This window comes from Solea solea, chromosome 18 (assembly GCF_958295425.1).
Source record: "Solea solea chromosome 18, fSolSol10.1, whole genome shotgun sequence".
Taxonomy (NCBI): domain Eukaryota; kingdom Metazoa; phylum Chordata; class Actinopteri; order Pleuronectiformes; family Soleidae; genus Solea; species Solea solea.
Window position 1 is genome coordinate 22,316,665 of NC_081151.1, and position 15,938 is coordinate 22,332,602.

At 43.1% G+C, this 15,938-nt stretch overlaps 1 protein-coding gene across 2 annotated transcripts; it reads left to right on the forward strand.

The window, feature by feature from the left end:
* The first annotated feature begins 464 nt into the window (after positions 1-464).
* On the forward strand, positions 465-15,314 carry nsd2 (nuclear receptor binding SET domain protein 2). Of its 2 annotated transcripts, none has more exons than XM_058615488.1 (22): positions 465-616; positions 2,799-3,450; positions 3,970-4,135; positions 4,238-4,410; positions 4,874-5,107; positions 5,429-5,630; positions 5,971-6,080; positions 6,504-6,624; positions 6,717-6,832; positions 7,031-7,120; positions 7,868-7,994; positions 8,763-8,963; positions 9,462-9,641; positions 10,325-10,481; positions 10,575-10,777; positions 11,697-11,800; positions 11,902-12,171; positions 12,256-12,372; positions 12,555-12,696; positions 12,793-12,899; positions 13,433-13,631; positions 14,165-15,314. In XM_058615488.1, the coding sequence occupies exons 2-22, from the start codon at positions 2,824-2,826 to the stop codon at positions 14,464-14,466; spliced, it is 3,948 nt and encodes a 1,315-aa protein (XP_058471471.1). In that variant the 5' UTR covers positions 465-616; positions 2,799-2,823; the 3' UTR covers positions 14,467-15,314. The 2 variants fall into 2 exon arrangements, with proteins under 2 accessions (XP_058471471.1, XP_058471472.1); XM_058615489.1 differs by lacking the exon at positions 465-616 and adding an exon at positions 1,367-1,574.
* The last annotated feature ends 624 nt before the right edge of the window (positions 15,315-15,938 follow it).

Here is a 15,938-nt window from a genome sequence, read left to right on the forward strand (position 1 = left end):
GTGCTTTAACATTGAGAGTGGACTGAAACAAACACACACACACACACAGAGAAATAAAGGAAGAGGAAGGAAGTAGTAGTAGCTGTTGTAATTGAAATTACGTAATTTATATATTGCATATACAGTATGTACACACTATATATATATATACAGTCTATCTATGTAGATTCTACATGAAATGTATAGTTATTAATCCTTATCTTTCTTTTTAACTTTTTATTTATTTAGAGAGAACGCACATATTTGTATCTATCGATCGTATTTATTTTGAGTTAGTTAAAATACCTGCAGCGGCCATTACAGTATGATTTACATTTTTCCTCGCTAATAAACTAATAAGTGAGTTATTGCTGGTGCTGTGAGGAGGAGACACCGGGGACACACCGGGGACACCGGGGTTAGTCACTTCCTACGGTTGATTTTTTTTTTTTTTTGAAAGGACCGGTTGGATCCTCTCTCCGCTGTCGACCAATCGGAAGTGAGTATTTTTCGCGCTGGTCGGCCGCACGGTTTGAGTTTCCCGCAAGCTTTTTTGATTCGACCTGAATGAAAGACTCCGTTTACAGGATGAATGCGGACACTTTCTGCCTTTAAACACCAACAGGAGATTCAACAGGTAACCGCATACAAACACGCACTCCTTCGGCCGCGTCACCGTCACACCTGGAGGCGTTTTAGCCGCTGCGGAGCTTTTTCTAAGGACACTTGTTCGGGGCCGATCATCCATTTTAGCAGCGGAGGACCCCGCTAGCCGGCTAGCTAGCTAGCCAGCTAGCTCACCGCGCTAATGTTAAATGAGCAGTTTCACTGTGTTTCAACGGCACTCTGGTTAGCTTCGGCTAGCACGGCTATCCTTATTGAAACGAGCTGTCATGGCGCCTACAAATCGAGCAAATATCACCGAAACAATAGCGACACGACTGTAACAATCAACCACACTCGTTCGTCCACCCACTGCGCCGTTTATGCGCGTTTTGCATTGATTTGTTACGATAGCTTGTGGCTAACTTAATTGAATTTAGCGTCGGGGTGGCGGCATTGGCGGCTTTGTCTATTTGCTGGAACGCGGGGGTAATGGCTACTGACAGAGATTAGACTGTGTTCGTCCTCAACTGGAATCCATGCTATTCCCACATCGTGGCTCCCACCCCATGTTATAGTCGGAGCCCGCTTCATGCATGACATTAATGGATAATCGCTGGCTGAGGTGGGACATTTTACGGCAGGCATCAGGGGGCCACTGAGTTTGAGCCAAAATGTCTGAAGTGTTGTTCCAAACGTTCGGGATTGAGTTCAGTCCCGTTGTTGGTGGTGTTGTGTCTAACTAGGATGTGTACAGTCTCCTGCAGTTATTTGCACGGCCAGTGCAGCGTTTACTCAGACTTGTCAGCTGCTTCCATTTCCGCGGCTTTTCTCGCCGGTGATGCGGTGATTACGCGGCACGGTTAGCCACACACTCATTGGGCATTCGCTGCATGCGCTGGAGCCCGCAGCCCCGCTTTCTCCTCACCGCTGCAGGCAGCTAGCAGCCGAAGCTAAGTCCTCCAGGAGAAAAGCAACTTGGAACAGTCGCGGTAAGGAGAAACAGTCTCTGGGGAAGAGGCTTTTCCTTCCGCCCCGGTGGCTTTTGTTCATGTGCATTTAAACGCTGCGTTGACTCCTCTCCCGTGTATTATGTGTGTCTATCGTTGTTTGAGCGATTGTCGCTGCAGACTTGTAATCAATGGCTCATCTGTCTCATGAAAAACATGCAAAAGTACTCTGTGTGAACACGATGTGACAGGTGCAGCTCCCTGCGCTCAACACTGTGTTCATGCTCTGCTGCAGCGACCGAGGGCCATTTTGTCAAATTTTAGAGATGTTGATACTAAAAATCTTAGCCGAAGATACGGTGCCACACTAACAACCCCACGGGACGGTGTTTATTGCGATATTTGTGGCTTGGCAAGAACTCAATAATGCTCTCATCTTGATGTAATTCTTTTGTTAGCGTCAAAAGGTTCTGTATATATCGATATGATGATTATGGTGCTGCTGAAGTCAGTCAGATCAGTCAAGTCATTGTTTGGTCCATTAAATGTCAACACATGTTGATCGACCGGTGTCGACCAGTCAACATTTTCCAAATTTTACTGACCAAACAAAAAATAATTGATTATTTTTGACTGAAATTGCAATTTGAATAACATTTAAAAATGATTACTGTGTGATCTTTGTGCAGATCTGTGAGAAACGAAGATGTTTTCTTCAGTCTGTAGAATGTGATATATGTATAGGTCAGGGCAGTTAATCTAAAATGGTAATTTGACACATTTGGGCTTTAAGAAATACTGCACATCCTGCGATTTGAAAAGTACAGTAGGTCATATTCTGATTTTGATAACATTTTGATTAATTGTTAAGTCCTAGTATCAACCTATCATTTAATAACATTGCTGGTCCAAGACAGTATGGAGACACTTTTTTTTCTGCAAAAGCATAAATTTACTATTAAATTCACACACTTTTTAAAGGGAAGAGTGACTAAAATCTACTGCATCGTAGTGCTGGGCGGTATACAGTTGAAAATTGGTGTGTGTGCTCGAGTGCTCGAGCATTTTGTGCCTTGCTCCTGCTGGAGCACTCACTCGTGCATATAAACAAAATACCGTTGTATACCGTGAAACTGTTGAAATTTAGAAAAATGCCGTGATATATATATTTAGTCATACTGTCCAACAGTACTGCTTGGTCTTGTTTATGATTTGTGAGTGAGCCTCTGGAATGACAAGTCTCTTTGTGTCTCCCCTGCTGCTCAGTGAGCCCGGAGGAGGGTTCTTGGGGATGGACGCTAAAGGTAGCTCTCTGCCTTCGATGCCCGAACCAGCCAACCCAATCAGCATGAAGCAGCCACCAGAGTCCCTCAGTGTCCGGAAGGGTCGGGGGGACATGAGCAGTGACCCTGCTCTGCTCATGGACAAAGCTGCTGCACAGCTGGCTGCCACACTACAAGACGGTGTCCTTCAGAAGATGGCCGGCCACAGTCACAACAACCACAGCCACGAGAGGCTCAAAGACCTCACCTCCCGGGTGCTGAACGGAGACCAGGACGCGCTGCCAAAGCTTTGCGCCCCAGAGCCACCGATGCTGAAAGGTGCAGAAGCCCCGGCCACCAATGGCACCCATCAGCACAACTGCACTCCTCATACAGAACCCGAGCTGAAGGTGACGATACCCCAGGTGGTCACGCAGCCGCTGTTTGAACCCTGCGGTGCCAGCGGGACCAGTTTGTCCACAGCCAGTGAAGGTTCTATATCTGGACCTGAGATGAGACAGGACGAGAAGAAAAGGAGAGGGCGACCTCAAAAACCAAAACCTCAACCAAACCTCACTTCCTCCTTAATGGCTCTGGAGCAAATTGACCACACGGATGCTGCAGATGGAGAAGAAGCAGCAGACGCAGACGATGAGGTTAACTTTTATCCCTTATTTATTAAAAGCTAGAACTTGCATTTGTCTATAGTGTAGTATTCCAGTTATGCTATATCTGATATGCCGATGTATATCCGACCAATATGGGTTTTTCTATGATCAGTGCCAATTTGTAGAAATCTAATAACTAATGCAGATTTTTATACCATATATTTAGTCGTTTAATGATAAATGAGAGGGGAAAAAATTAACTTCAGTTATTGAATCTACCTTTTATGCACTACAGTGAAATTATATAAAGTATTTTTAATTTTAAAAAGGACAAATCGGCCTGTTCCACTGATTTACAGTAATATTAAGTGTATTTTAATGTAGTTGTGTAAAAAACATTTCTGTGGGTTATTAAGTACTATTATATGACTATAACATTAAACTAGTCTTTAAGCCATTTCAATGTATTCTGTTTATTTGTTCATATTTGTAGGGGAAAAATGCACAGACAGTGATGTGTACTTGTGGGAATCTATTGATTCTATTGGTGCATTTTTCTTTCTGCAGTTTGAACTCATCCCAGAGTTGTCTGTGGAGGTCGCAGCGTCTCCTTTCCTGGTCGGTTTCTCTGTCGGCGACGTGGTTTGGACTAAAGTGTCGGGATACCCCTGGTGGCCCTGCATGGTCACCACAGACCCGGAATTCAACACTCACTTCAAACACAAACCGAAAGGTGAGTGAGTCACGACCACCTGGACTTTTTAAGTGCCAAGTTATTTACATCAGTTTTCAAGTTTAACTTTATGCCATTATTAATTTCCCCGTTTGTTTTCAGCGCCCAGAATCAGAGGAGGCCTCCTTTACCACGTACAGTATTTTGGAGACGCTCCAGAAAGAGGCTACATATTTGAGAAGAACATTGTGTCCTTCACTGGAGAAGATCAATACCAGGAGCTCAGCCAGCGCAACAGACGGACTCAGAACAACTCCTGCGGCATCCACAAAACCGTAAATCACCTTCTATTCCTTTGAATCGGTGTGGTGTAGAGGTGCAGCAGTCAATCTGTCAGGCCAAGTTTAATTAAATTAACATTTAATGTCGTAAATGTGTGCTTCTAATGAATGCAAACATTAACCTACACCTTATTTTTGAATATGGTTATTTATCTGAATTGGAGCTGGATGATATGGCTTAAAAATCAGATTTTTTCACACCAAACTCGAATTTCGATGTGTTTTTTATCTTGAAAACACACAAAGAAAGGATTTAAAACAAGTTTTGCTTTTATTTTCCCTTGTGGGATTCAAACAAAGTTTTCTTTTATGGATAACTTGCAACAAAAAGGCAACCCTTAAAACTGTGGAGCTGAATGTGTGGCCACTGTTATTGTTGTATTGATATTAAGGTGCTATCATCGTTCACCAGTGTTTTGTGCCTCTTTTGTCGTCTAACCGTGCTGCTTTTGCGCAGGCGGCTCCATCCGTGCCACGGAAAGTCCAGGCCCAGTGGAACATGGGCATCATCCAGGCCAAGGAGGCCGTCGGCATGTCACTGGAGGACCGCACGATGAACTTCACGTTTGTGTACGACGACGAGGGCCCTCACCTGAACCCCCTCATCCTGGAGAAGTTGAAACCGAGACAGGACAGCGAGACGAACCAGGAGACGGCGTCGCGGCTCAGTCCAGGTCTTCCCTCCGCGCCGGTAGGTCCGGCAACAAAACCCAACGTCACAGCAGATGTGGATATGCGTTTTCTTCTTTGTGCAAGTAACAGTTGGAGAAGAACATAGAAGTCAAGGAAGTAGCAGCCTCTTCCACTGTTTATTTTCATAATTGATTAATCTGTCTTTTATTTTCTCGTTGAGAAATGTTAAACTGAGTCTTCTTACATTTAAGAAGGGGATTCATTGTTTTCATTTTTTCTTCTTTTTTTTTAACGCAACAATTGAAAAGAATATGAAAAATAGATTTCCCCAATGTTGAATGGCTTCAAGTTCAATTCCACCTGGTTGTGTTTTTTGCAGGATTCTTCCACCACTGATCCAGATAATCAGCCGGAGTCTGTGGCACCTGAGAAGAAAAAGAGGCGACCCCGACAGACTCAGCCTCCCACCAAGACGGTCAGGAGAAGGAAAAAGTCCGCAAAGGACGACTCCTCTGACACCGTGAAGAAAAGGAAATCAAAGCTGGTTACTTCAACTGACGAAGCAACGGTCTCAGTTCCAGGTTGGTTCAAAGTTCGATACGAGCACTAGTCATCGGTTGATATAAACCTGACCTCGACAGGTGAGGTCATGTAGCAGAAGCTGCTGCTGGACATCACCACATGTGGCCAGTAAATGATTGTGGTTATTATTAGGGCACTGCTGTTTCCTCCTCAGGCTAAGTTTGTGTTTATGTTTCCTTTGGCTCACTTAGGGATTCAACACATGGAGGGCAAAATACAATTGAATTCTTAAGCTTTTGTTTAAAAAAAAAAAAAAAAAGTTTGAAATGTTTTGAATTTGCTTTTCAAGATTTCACCTCGTTCTAAATCAAATGAATGTGGTTAAATATTTGTCTCCAGTGAAGCGGGAGAGAAAGAAGAGCGTTAAAAGGCAGCTAACGGACGCGGCGCTCGACAAGACTCAGCAACCGAAGAAAAGACGTAAAATAAACACAGACGCTGAAAAACAGGTGAGTTTAATTGTATTCAAATCACAATTCAGGTACCCCCCAAAAAAGATTTTATATCGGTTCTTCCTGAGTTGCCATTTTCTAATCAAAGACATTGGCCAATTATTAGAAATTATGCTTTTTTTTTTCTCAGAAACTTTATAAATAATAAGATGTTCAGATGTTGAATGTTTAGTTTAGCCAATATTTTTATTGTAAATACTGTATATAATTTACAAGACAGTGTTGTTCAATAACTGGGTCTTGAAGTTAAGCAGTTCTTTTTGTATTGTTTATCATTAAACAGGTGAAGTTGACAAAGGGCTTAGATTATTAGCATTTCTAAAGATCTGCATCTACCATAGCCCAAAACTTTGAATTAAGACTTTGCTTTTCCTTGTTTATCATCACATCCACGTACTAAGTGACGCTTTAAATCCTCAGGCCTTGAATCCGGACGGAACGGAAAAGAAGCGGAGGCGACGGAAGAAAACTGACGTGAAAGACATAAAAGACGTAAAGGAGATCAAGAGGAGACAGAGGAAATCAAAAGACCCCCTCACTGGTAAACAAACCCTTCACACTCTGTGTCTGTGGCGTAGAGAGAAGTCGCGGTCCCGCAGCATGTGGTGATTCTACTTCAAACATCTTTGACAGGCGACCAAGACGCAGAGAAACCAAAGCGCAGGAGGAAAAGGAAACAGGATGGAGAGAGCCAGGCCACGCCTGCCAAAGCAAAGAAGAGGAGGACTTCACCATGTCCTGATCCTGAGGTGAGAGGCTGACACTTAGTAGGGTTAGTATCAAAAGAACGTCCTCAGGCATGATTGCAATTTAAATTTTAAACCTTGATAGTGGGGCTGTTTGTGAAAAAGCCTGAGTTATAAAGGAAAGTCTATTATAACTCGGGCTTCACTTGATTGAACGACTGTTTTTTAAAGTTCATCTAACGTCCGCGTCGTTTGTCGCAGGGATCTGGAAGTGAAGGACGTCCGGATTCTCCCAGCGACAGCTTAGACGGGACAAAGAAAGGCGAACGCAAGAAAGAGTTTGTCTGCCAGGTACGTCTGACTGAAGTATTTGTTCATTTTGGCCAGTGTCGAAATTTAATTTAAGTACAAGTGGAAACAATATTGAAAAATGTTGTCTCTAAGGCACATCTTCATATTTGAACCTTGAATAAATAACTTATTTTGCACCATGCCGTCATTATAAATAACTGTTTTTTAAGCACTGAATTGGTTGATTAGATACCAGTTGTACAGTAACCAATAATAAAATAACACAGCAGCGTGAAATGTTTGTCGTTCAGGTGAATCTGTAAGAGTTCTTATTTCGACAAGGTAGCACTTGTCCATCATTATGTGCATCTGATATATTCTACTGTGCTGTGCAAAAGCCTGACATTTGTTGTTTTATCAACGCTATAATGACCATCGTTTCTCAATGACTTTATTGGAACCCGTTCAGAAAATACAGGAGACGCTGTTCTAAGTTTTAAAATAACACTTAAACGACAGTACCGGGAGTGGAACCATAATAATAAATATCTGGTTTATTTAAGACATGTTGGATCATCACATAAACATGTTGTATGAGTTTGTTAATATTTAAAAAACAAATTTACATTATATCATTTCCATCCAAATGATTAAGATCACAGAATTTGACAGACTTAAAAACAACAAACCTGCACATTACTGTATATCACACAAATATCTTTGGTTAAAAACTGCTCGACTTCTCCTGATTTTTTTTGTGTGTTTTTATTTTCCTCCACACACACACACACACTCACACACACACAGATGTGTGAGCAGGCTGGTGAGGACTTGGTGGCCTGCGAAGGCCAATGCTGCGGCATGTTTCACCTCCACTGTCTGGGTCTGTCCTTCAAACCTGACGACAAGCTGCTGTGTCAGGAGTGCAGCTCAGGTGAGACGTTCACACTGAACTTCCACGCCTCAGTGATTTTATTCTTCATCTGATCTCTTTTTTTTTTTAAGTGGATCTACTTTTGGTTTTGACTTATGAATGTTTCCATTCCCTCTTTAAGTCACAAATAGGACTTTAATTACATTACATTGTTATGAAATGCATTGAATTTAAAGCTCCAAAAGAAGTGGTTGACTTCTGTCATTTTCAGCCACAGTGCACTTGTATTTTACCACTGCTGTGTTGCAGTTGTACTTTCACCTCGTCTCCATCAGAGAGCGTGTGTGAGTCATACGGTGAGAGTGTCTAGAGTTGGTGGGAGCTGATAAAGTGAATACTTGTGTATATTTAAAAGTCACACAGCTTTAAAATGAAAACCTATCATTGCAGTAGCTGTGAGCTGACAATGTTTAGTATTTTTAATGATTTTATTCTGTTGGGAGATTAATTCTAATGTCACTTTTGTTGTAATTGTATTAATTATTAACTTTTACAATTTTTATTTTTTATTTGGGCGCTCTTTCACATTTCAATAATGACATTTCTAAGATACACATCAAATTTATATATGCATACATATCAAAACAAATAATATATTAATTCAAAATGTTGTATTAATTATTATCTAAATGAAAGTGTCTTTTTCTGGAGCTGTCACACACACATGCACTAATCTTTAAAGATGCATTTCTGATACAAACACAGTCTGTGGTGAAAAAAGCAGCGATGTGAGCGCACGTTTAATCGCAGCCGTTTCGTCTCCTCCAGGAATCCACTCGTGCTTCACCTGTAAACAGTCGGAGGGAAAGGTGCGCCGCTGCCACGTCCCGCACTGCGGCAAGTTCTACCACGAGGCGTGCGCCCGCCTCAACCCCCTCACTTTATTCGACAACAAGGGCTTCCGCTGTCCACTCCACACCTGCCTGAGCTGCCACTACGGCTGCCGCACCAAGCACAAGTCCACCAAGGGTGAGGACGTCTTCACTGTCGGAGTTTAATCTAAAAGTTTACTTCAGTCCCGGTGCTGAGTGAAGGATTAATTACTAGTTGATTTACATATTTTCTTAAGGGTGTTGGGGCTCGAAATCCTTGAAAATGCTTGAATTTGTATGTTGTGTTTTCAAAAAGTGCTTGAAATAGCAATTCTATATAAACAGCAGCCCATTAGCTGGAGCATTAAAGTAGGTTTGACTGTTTAAATGAAAACTGCTCTGCCTGGACCTCCCTTGTGTGTGATTTGGGTTGTTTAGCACATTGTACCATCTTTTATTTGATAAAAAGAGGGAAATCATTTTGAGTATATGCTCATATAAATTTACCAAAGGTATACAGTTCTGGAAAAGTGTAGAAATTGACCCTGGATGGACATATATATCAGTTTCCGTCTTTAAAAAGGTTGCATCTGTATTTTGGGACACTATACTCAGTGTACTGTACGTCTGTGTAATCTCCCGCTCCATGTTGCAGGAAGGTTAATGCGCTGCCTCCGCTGCCCGGTGGCGTATCACGTCGGTGACCTGTGTGTGGCCGCGGGCAGTGAGATGATCACCAACACTGCCATCATCTGCACCAACCACTTCAACGCCAAAAAGGGCTACAGCCACCACAGCCACGTCAACGTCAGCTGGTGTTTTGTCTGCTCCAAAGGTTCGTCTCTTCTCTTTTTTCACCTGCAGGGGGAGGTCAACGACCAGGAGTCATGTTATTTATAAGTCTGCTTTATTTCTATAGCACGTGTTTTTATTACATTTGAATTAATTAAACCAAGAAAAAGCAAATGAATGAGTGAACAAAACAAAGTAGGGCTGATACACATATTAATACAAACAATACACACAGCTGGGACAAAGACATTCAAAGGACTAAACTACACAGACGTCTGAGTAATAACAATAAATACATTGCGAATGTTGAAAAAGAAAAGGATCTGAAGCTAAGCTGCTCTCTGCTGAACCACAGATGGTCTGATGCACTTCTTTGCTGTGTATTTTGAACTCAAATGTGTTGGGGTTTTGTTTTTTTTTTTAAGGATTTAATTTGAACTTCAAGGTTCAAAGTGTCTTAATCAGTCCACAGTGACAATTTAAACATCAGTACCATAACACAGCAGATAAATTTAAAAATAAACAAAAACTGCAAAGCTTCCCCACCATGTTTGAACAGATGTCGGATGATTTGGAATAAATGTTAAAGCCCTGAAACAGAAACAGACCATAGAGTGTTGGTTGATCACTGAGTGGCAGCTTGGTCTTAATCACCGTTGTACAGATGAACTTCACGTCTGTGACGTGTCCTCCAGGTGTCACAGGATTTGTCCTTCTGTGTTTCAGGAGGTCAGCTGCTGTGCTGCGAGTCCTGTCCGGCCGCCTTTCACCCCGACTGCCTGAACATCGCGATGCCCGACGGCAGCTGGTTCTGCAACGACTGCAGAGCCGGAAAGAAACCCAAATACAGAGACATCATCTGGGTCAAACTGGGAACATACAGGTGACAGAAATGTCTCCAACTCGTCTCGGTGCTAATGCAGATTATAATGTAGCCAGAGTTACTCATGCTGCTGCTGCTGCCTCCTCCCCTCAGATGGTGGCCCGCAGAGATCCACCACCCGCGAAACATCCCCACCAACATCCAGCACCTTCGCCACGAGATCGGAGAGTTTCCCGTCTTCTTCTTCGGCTCCAAGGATTATTTCTGGACTCACCAGGGTCGCGTGTTTCCCTACATGGAGGGAGACAGAGGCAGCAAACACCAGAGGACTGGCATCGGCAAAGTCTTTAAGAACGGTAACGCTCCCCAATTCTTTGTTCAGAGGGCTGCACCATCATGATTTTGTTGCAATGATTTATTTTTTTTATTTTTTTAAGTGACAATATTATGAATAAATACTGAGCTGCATTGTGTAGGGAACAGCAGCAGCTGTGTTTGGCATATGTGGTTTAGGGGGCGCTTGTTTGCTTTGCATTTTCAATAATGTTCATGTTCATGTTGCCAAAATTGAGATTCAAATTGTTCATCAGTGCTGCAACTAATTATTATTTTCATGATAACAGAAAAGTTATTGAGTCCAGAGAATGTCGGAAAAAGTTGGAAAACGGCGATCAGAGTTTCCCGAACCTCAAAATGATGACGTTGTCAAATGTCCACAAACCAAAATGATTCAGTTTTATAATGATTTCTCTGTTAAATGGAGCAAAAATAGATAATAAAAAAACTATTCACATTTAAGAAGCTGAAAAATCTGAGAATTGTAAAAAATAAAACATTGATCTATTATCAAAATAGTTGACAATTGAGTTAGTAGCTAAAATTTTACCACCATATTAAAATGTAATCTATTTTGATAATCGATTAATAGGTTTGAAGCTTTTTCATTATTTAATCAAGATCTCTGATTGTTTCAGCTTCTTAAATGTGAGTATTTTCTTTGTTTCTTTGCTCCACATAACAAAGAAATAATTTCCAGGTTTGACAAACCCTGACTCAACATTTTTATGACATTTTATGGACCAAACGATTACGCGATTAATCGCGAAAATCATCGACCGATTCATCGATTATGAAAATAATCGTTAGTTGTAGCTCTAGGTGATTATTTGATTCCGGTGTTGACATAGAAACATCTTTTTCCAGCTTCCTCTCGACTGACATGATCAGATAAATGTGTGATGTAACGAGCCTTTACTTTACTTTCTCCCCCCTCAGCTCTGTTGGAGGCTGAAGCTCGATTCAAGGAGATCAAAATTAAACAGGAGGCCAAGGAAGCACAAGAGTACAGTCGAAAGCCGCCGCCATACAAATTCATCAAGGTGGGAAAGTTCATCTCTTCTTTTATATCTGAGGAGTTCACTGCTATTATCTCTTCATTTATTTTGATTTTGAAATTGAACGCTCGAATGTTTTCGCTCAGGTCAACAAACCCTTCGGCAAAGTTCAGGTCTACACCGCCGACATTTTCGAGATCCCCAAGTGCAACTGCAAGCCGACGGACGAGAGGCCGTGCGGCTTCGAGTCGGAGTGTCTGAACCGCATGCTGCAGTACGAGTGTCACCCGCAGGTCTGTCCCACCGGAGAGCGCTGCTGTAACCAGGACTTCACCAAACGCCTTTACCCGGAGACCAAGATCATCAAGACGCCCGGCAAAGGCTGGGGCCTGGTCGCGCTGCGGGACATCAAGAAGGTGAGGGAGCGGTTTTTAAAAAAACTCACCGTTCTGAGTGTCTGGTCCGTCGTCTCTGCTCTGATCAGTGATTCTCCTCAACAGGGCGAGTTTGTGAACGAATATATCGGAGAGCTGGTCGACGAGGAGGAGTGCAGGGCGAGGATCAATTACGCCCACGAAAACAACATCACCAACTTCTACATGCTCACAATCGATAAGGTGAGTGTTTATGGGCTGGACGTCGAACTTTTCCTACTTTTGTGGCACCGACCAAACTTTCTCTGCGTCAACTAATGAGAGAAATGAGACGGGGAAATGTTTACTGTTAAAGATCCTCTCCCTTGTCGACAATATATTTTCTGTAATTAATCACGATCCTGACATTTTGTTTGTTTCTTCAGGACCGGATCATCGACGCCGGGCCGAAGGGGAACTACTCTCGCTTCATGAACCACAGCTGTCAGCCCAACTGTGAGACGCAGAAGTGGACGGTGAACGGAGACACGCGAGTCGGCCTCTTCGCCGTCTGTGACGTCCCAGCAGGTGAGACCAGCTGGATCGGGATTTCTCCAAACGAGTCCAACCTGCTCGTCTTTATCATCATCATCATCATTATTATTATTTTTTTGTGGATCACAGGAACCGAGTTGACCTTCAACTACAACCTGGACTGTCTGGGCAACGAGAAGACGGTGTGTCGCTGCGGCGCTCCAAACTGCAGCGGATTTCTCGGTGATCGGCCCAAGGTGAGATTTCTTTTCAGCTGTGCACAGACTCTTCTTTAAAAAACCCTTCTTACTCTGCTTTCTATCGTTCTTCAATGTTTTTATGCATTTTAATTTCATTGCCATCATTCTCTACAGCGGCAGCCGATGGCTGAGAATTGATTTAGTTTTTTTAATTTTTGTTGATTTCTTTTTTCCTCCATCTGATAAAATATAACCGTCGAATAATATGTTACGGGAGGATAACACTTTTTTTGGCGTGTCTCCACCGGCTCACCTCAGCACGGTTATTTTGCGTTTCCAGTTTTTATAGTACCTGCTCGGGCGAGGTTCTGAGCGAGCTGAGGCGATGCTGTGCACGCTGTCACAGGAGGATCAAGCCGAACTGTAGCTCAGTTAAAAAGGCTTAAAAAACCTAAAAATGTGGGTTAATCTGCAACAATGACCAGGGAAATGTCTAAAATCTCAATATTTAACAGTCGTTCTTTTACATTTTTACAGCCAATTGGAAACGGTGTCATGTGATTAAAGGAGCGCGTTTGTCTCGTCCACAGAACTCAAACGGCCACACGGCCGACGCGAAGGGAAAGCGGGCGAAGAGAAAGTACAAGCGGAGGAAAACGGAGGGAAAGAAGAAGTCGGAGGACGACTGTTTCCGCTGTGGCGACGGCGGACAGCTGGTGCTCTGCGGCAAGAAGACCTGCACCAAAGCGTATCACCTGTCCTGCCTCAACCTCACCAAGAGACCCTTCGGTAAGGAAATAAATAATATTTTGAGTCGTCATGGCAACTGATTGACTTTTTAATAATCAAGCAATTGATGGCTTACTCAACCCCACCCCTAATTTGTTCTATGCGTGTGCTACGTCCTGTCGAAATTCTTGTCAAATATTAGGATTTACGCTTTTATTTTATCGTGTGTGGCAACTCTCATGCTCATTAATCCATGGATTATTTACCCGAGTAACTGAATACTTGTTTGGTCCATAAATAAGTCAGAAAATGTCGATCGTGTTTCCCAAACCTGAAAATGTTGGCGTTCAAACCAAAGCGAATCAGTTTTTAATGATTTCTTTGTTATATGGAGCAAAAAAGAGAAAATATTCACATTTAAGAAGCTGAAAATTCAGAGAACTTGTTATAAATGGGAAGAAAACACTCAGTAGTTCATGGTGAATTCAGGAATTAACCATTGCAGCTTTTGTGGAACCAGAACTGTTGTAGAACCAACAAACCAGGTTGAATAATAAACAATCTTCTTCTTTCTCCTCTTCTTCTCCCTGCAGGACGCTGGGACTGTCCCTGGCACCACTGCGACGTCTGTGGGAAAAACTCTGAGGCGTTCTGCCAGCTCTGCCCCAACTCCTTCTGCAAGGCTCACCAGGAGGGGGCGCTGCGTCCCTGGCCGCCCACGGGGCAGCCTTGTTGTCAGGAGCACGAGGAGCCGGAGGGAGCGGACGACCCGGACAAGGGTGCCGGCGCGGAGACGAGCGGCGCCGCCGTCACTGCCGGCCGTTCCGCCAAGGCCTCCAGGAAAACGGAAGGGGCCAAAACGAAGGCGTCGAAGAGGAAAGCGGCAGAGGCCTGACGTGTGAACTCAAACCCCCTCAAACTAGACTCTGACGCCTGCTTCTTCCGTCACAAATGACTAAAAAACCCACGTAACAAAGTCTGTGAGGCGCTGTGGGCTTTCATCGTCAGCGCCCACACTCCAATTTCCAGCTCTCACATTTTCAGGTTCTTCTCCACACGTGTCTGCACTGACGTCGCAGCATCTGTGGTAAAGCAGCAGGACTCTCACTCCACCAACAACCAAACTGCCCGTTCATGTCTCTATTTTATTTTTACCTTGTTTTCGTCGACTTTTTACTTTCCCGATCCTTAGAACAACAAAAGGAACCGGTACGCTCACGCCGCCGCCGTCTGCTAACTTGAATCCTTTTCTCACTCACTCACTCACTCAACATGGATGATCTTGAACAGCAGAGATTTTAGAGCTATATCTATATATGTGTTTATCAAAGTGAAACGAGTGAAACATCAAACACGTTGCCAAATGGATTTATTTTCATTATGTATGTGTGTGTGTGTGTGTGTGTGTCAGATGTAAAATGGAACACCAGGACACTATAAATAGGCCTCACACGACCTCTTTACTCTAACTTCGTAGCCGTAGGCTATATTTAACTGTAGGTTTGTTTTTTTCTCTTCCAGTCTTAGCTCAGTTTCACTTTTTTTTCTTTTTTTTTAAATCAGGATGCTGAATAATGGCGCTTAAAAACCGTTAATCTACCTGCCCGCTCCAGAAAACAAGGGATTAGAGAGAGAGAATAAATTTGTGTTGTGCTACATCCACGCGACTCGGAGGAGTTAAAGAAACGCTGCTAGCTCTGGGTTTGCGTCGCTGTAGGAAACGAACGATCCAGCTTCCTGGTCGGCCGTTTAAAAAAAAAAACGTTTCACGTCGTCGTCGGTGAAATGTTTTTGAAAACCACTGCAGAGGAACGACGCCTTCCTGTTGTATCCGTGTGGACGGAGCCTTTGACGACTGTTCGCGCTCGATGTTTGAACAGATAAATGAAGGAATTTCTGTTTGTTTGTTTTTTGTCACTGAAGAATCCGAAATCTGCGATACAGCGATGTTTTAAAAACGTGCACGTCATGCTGTTGGGAGTCTGGACGCCTTTCACCGTCACTGTTTGACCTTTTTATCACTGGTTAATGTCGTTACGTCGTTCCTCTGTCGAGTTCTGGACCGTTTTTGTTTGATCCTTCAACACGAGCTAACATGTTTTACTTTCTTTTTTTGTTTTTAATTTTCACTTTACTCCGTATTCAGTGAGGCTCAAGAAAACTCGACTCCTGTGCTGCTGTACTTTGTTTTTTACGTGTACCTGACTCCAACTGCACTGAATCCTCTTGAAACCGGTTAATAATGAACACAATCGCTGCCCAAAGATCAGGCTGAAGTTCCGGAGCGCGAACACGGTTGGAGTTTTCGGTGGCGACAGACGTTCGTGAACGTCGGGAGCCACGGTTTAGTGTAAAGAGCTTTTTTTT

Excerpts from the sequence above, each read along its gene's own strand:
- nsd2 (XM_058615488.1), top strand. The coding sequence starts at position 2,824 with ATGGACGCTAAAGGTAGCTCTCTGCCTTCGATGCCCGAACCAGCCAAC. Across the intron at positions 12,172-12,255 it reads CGCTGCGGGACATCAAGAAG|GGCGAGTTTGTGAACGAATA; the intron begins GTGAGGGAGCGG and ends TCTCCTCAACAG. Across the intron at positions 12,697-12,792 it reads CGTCTGTGACGTCCCAGCAG|GAACCGAGTTGACCTTCAAC; the intron begins GTGAGACCAGCT and ends TGTGGATCACAG.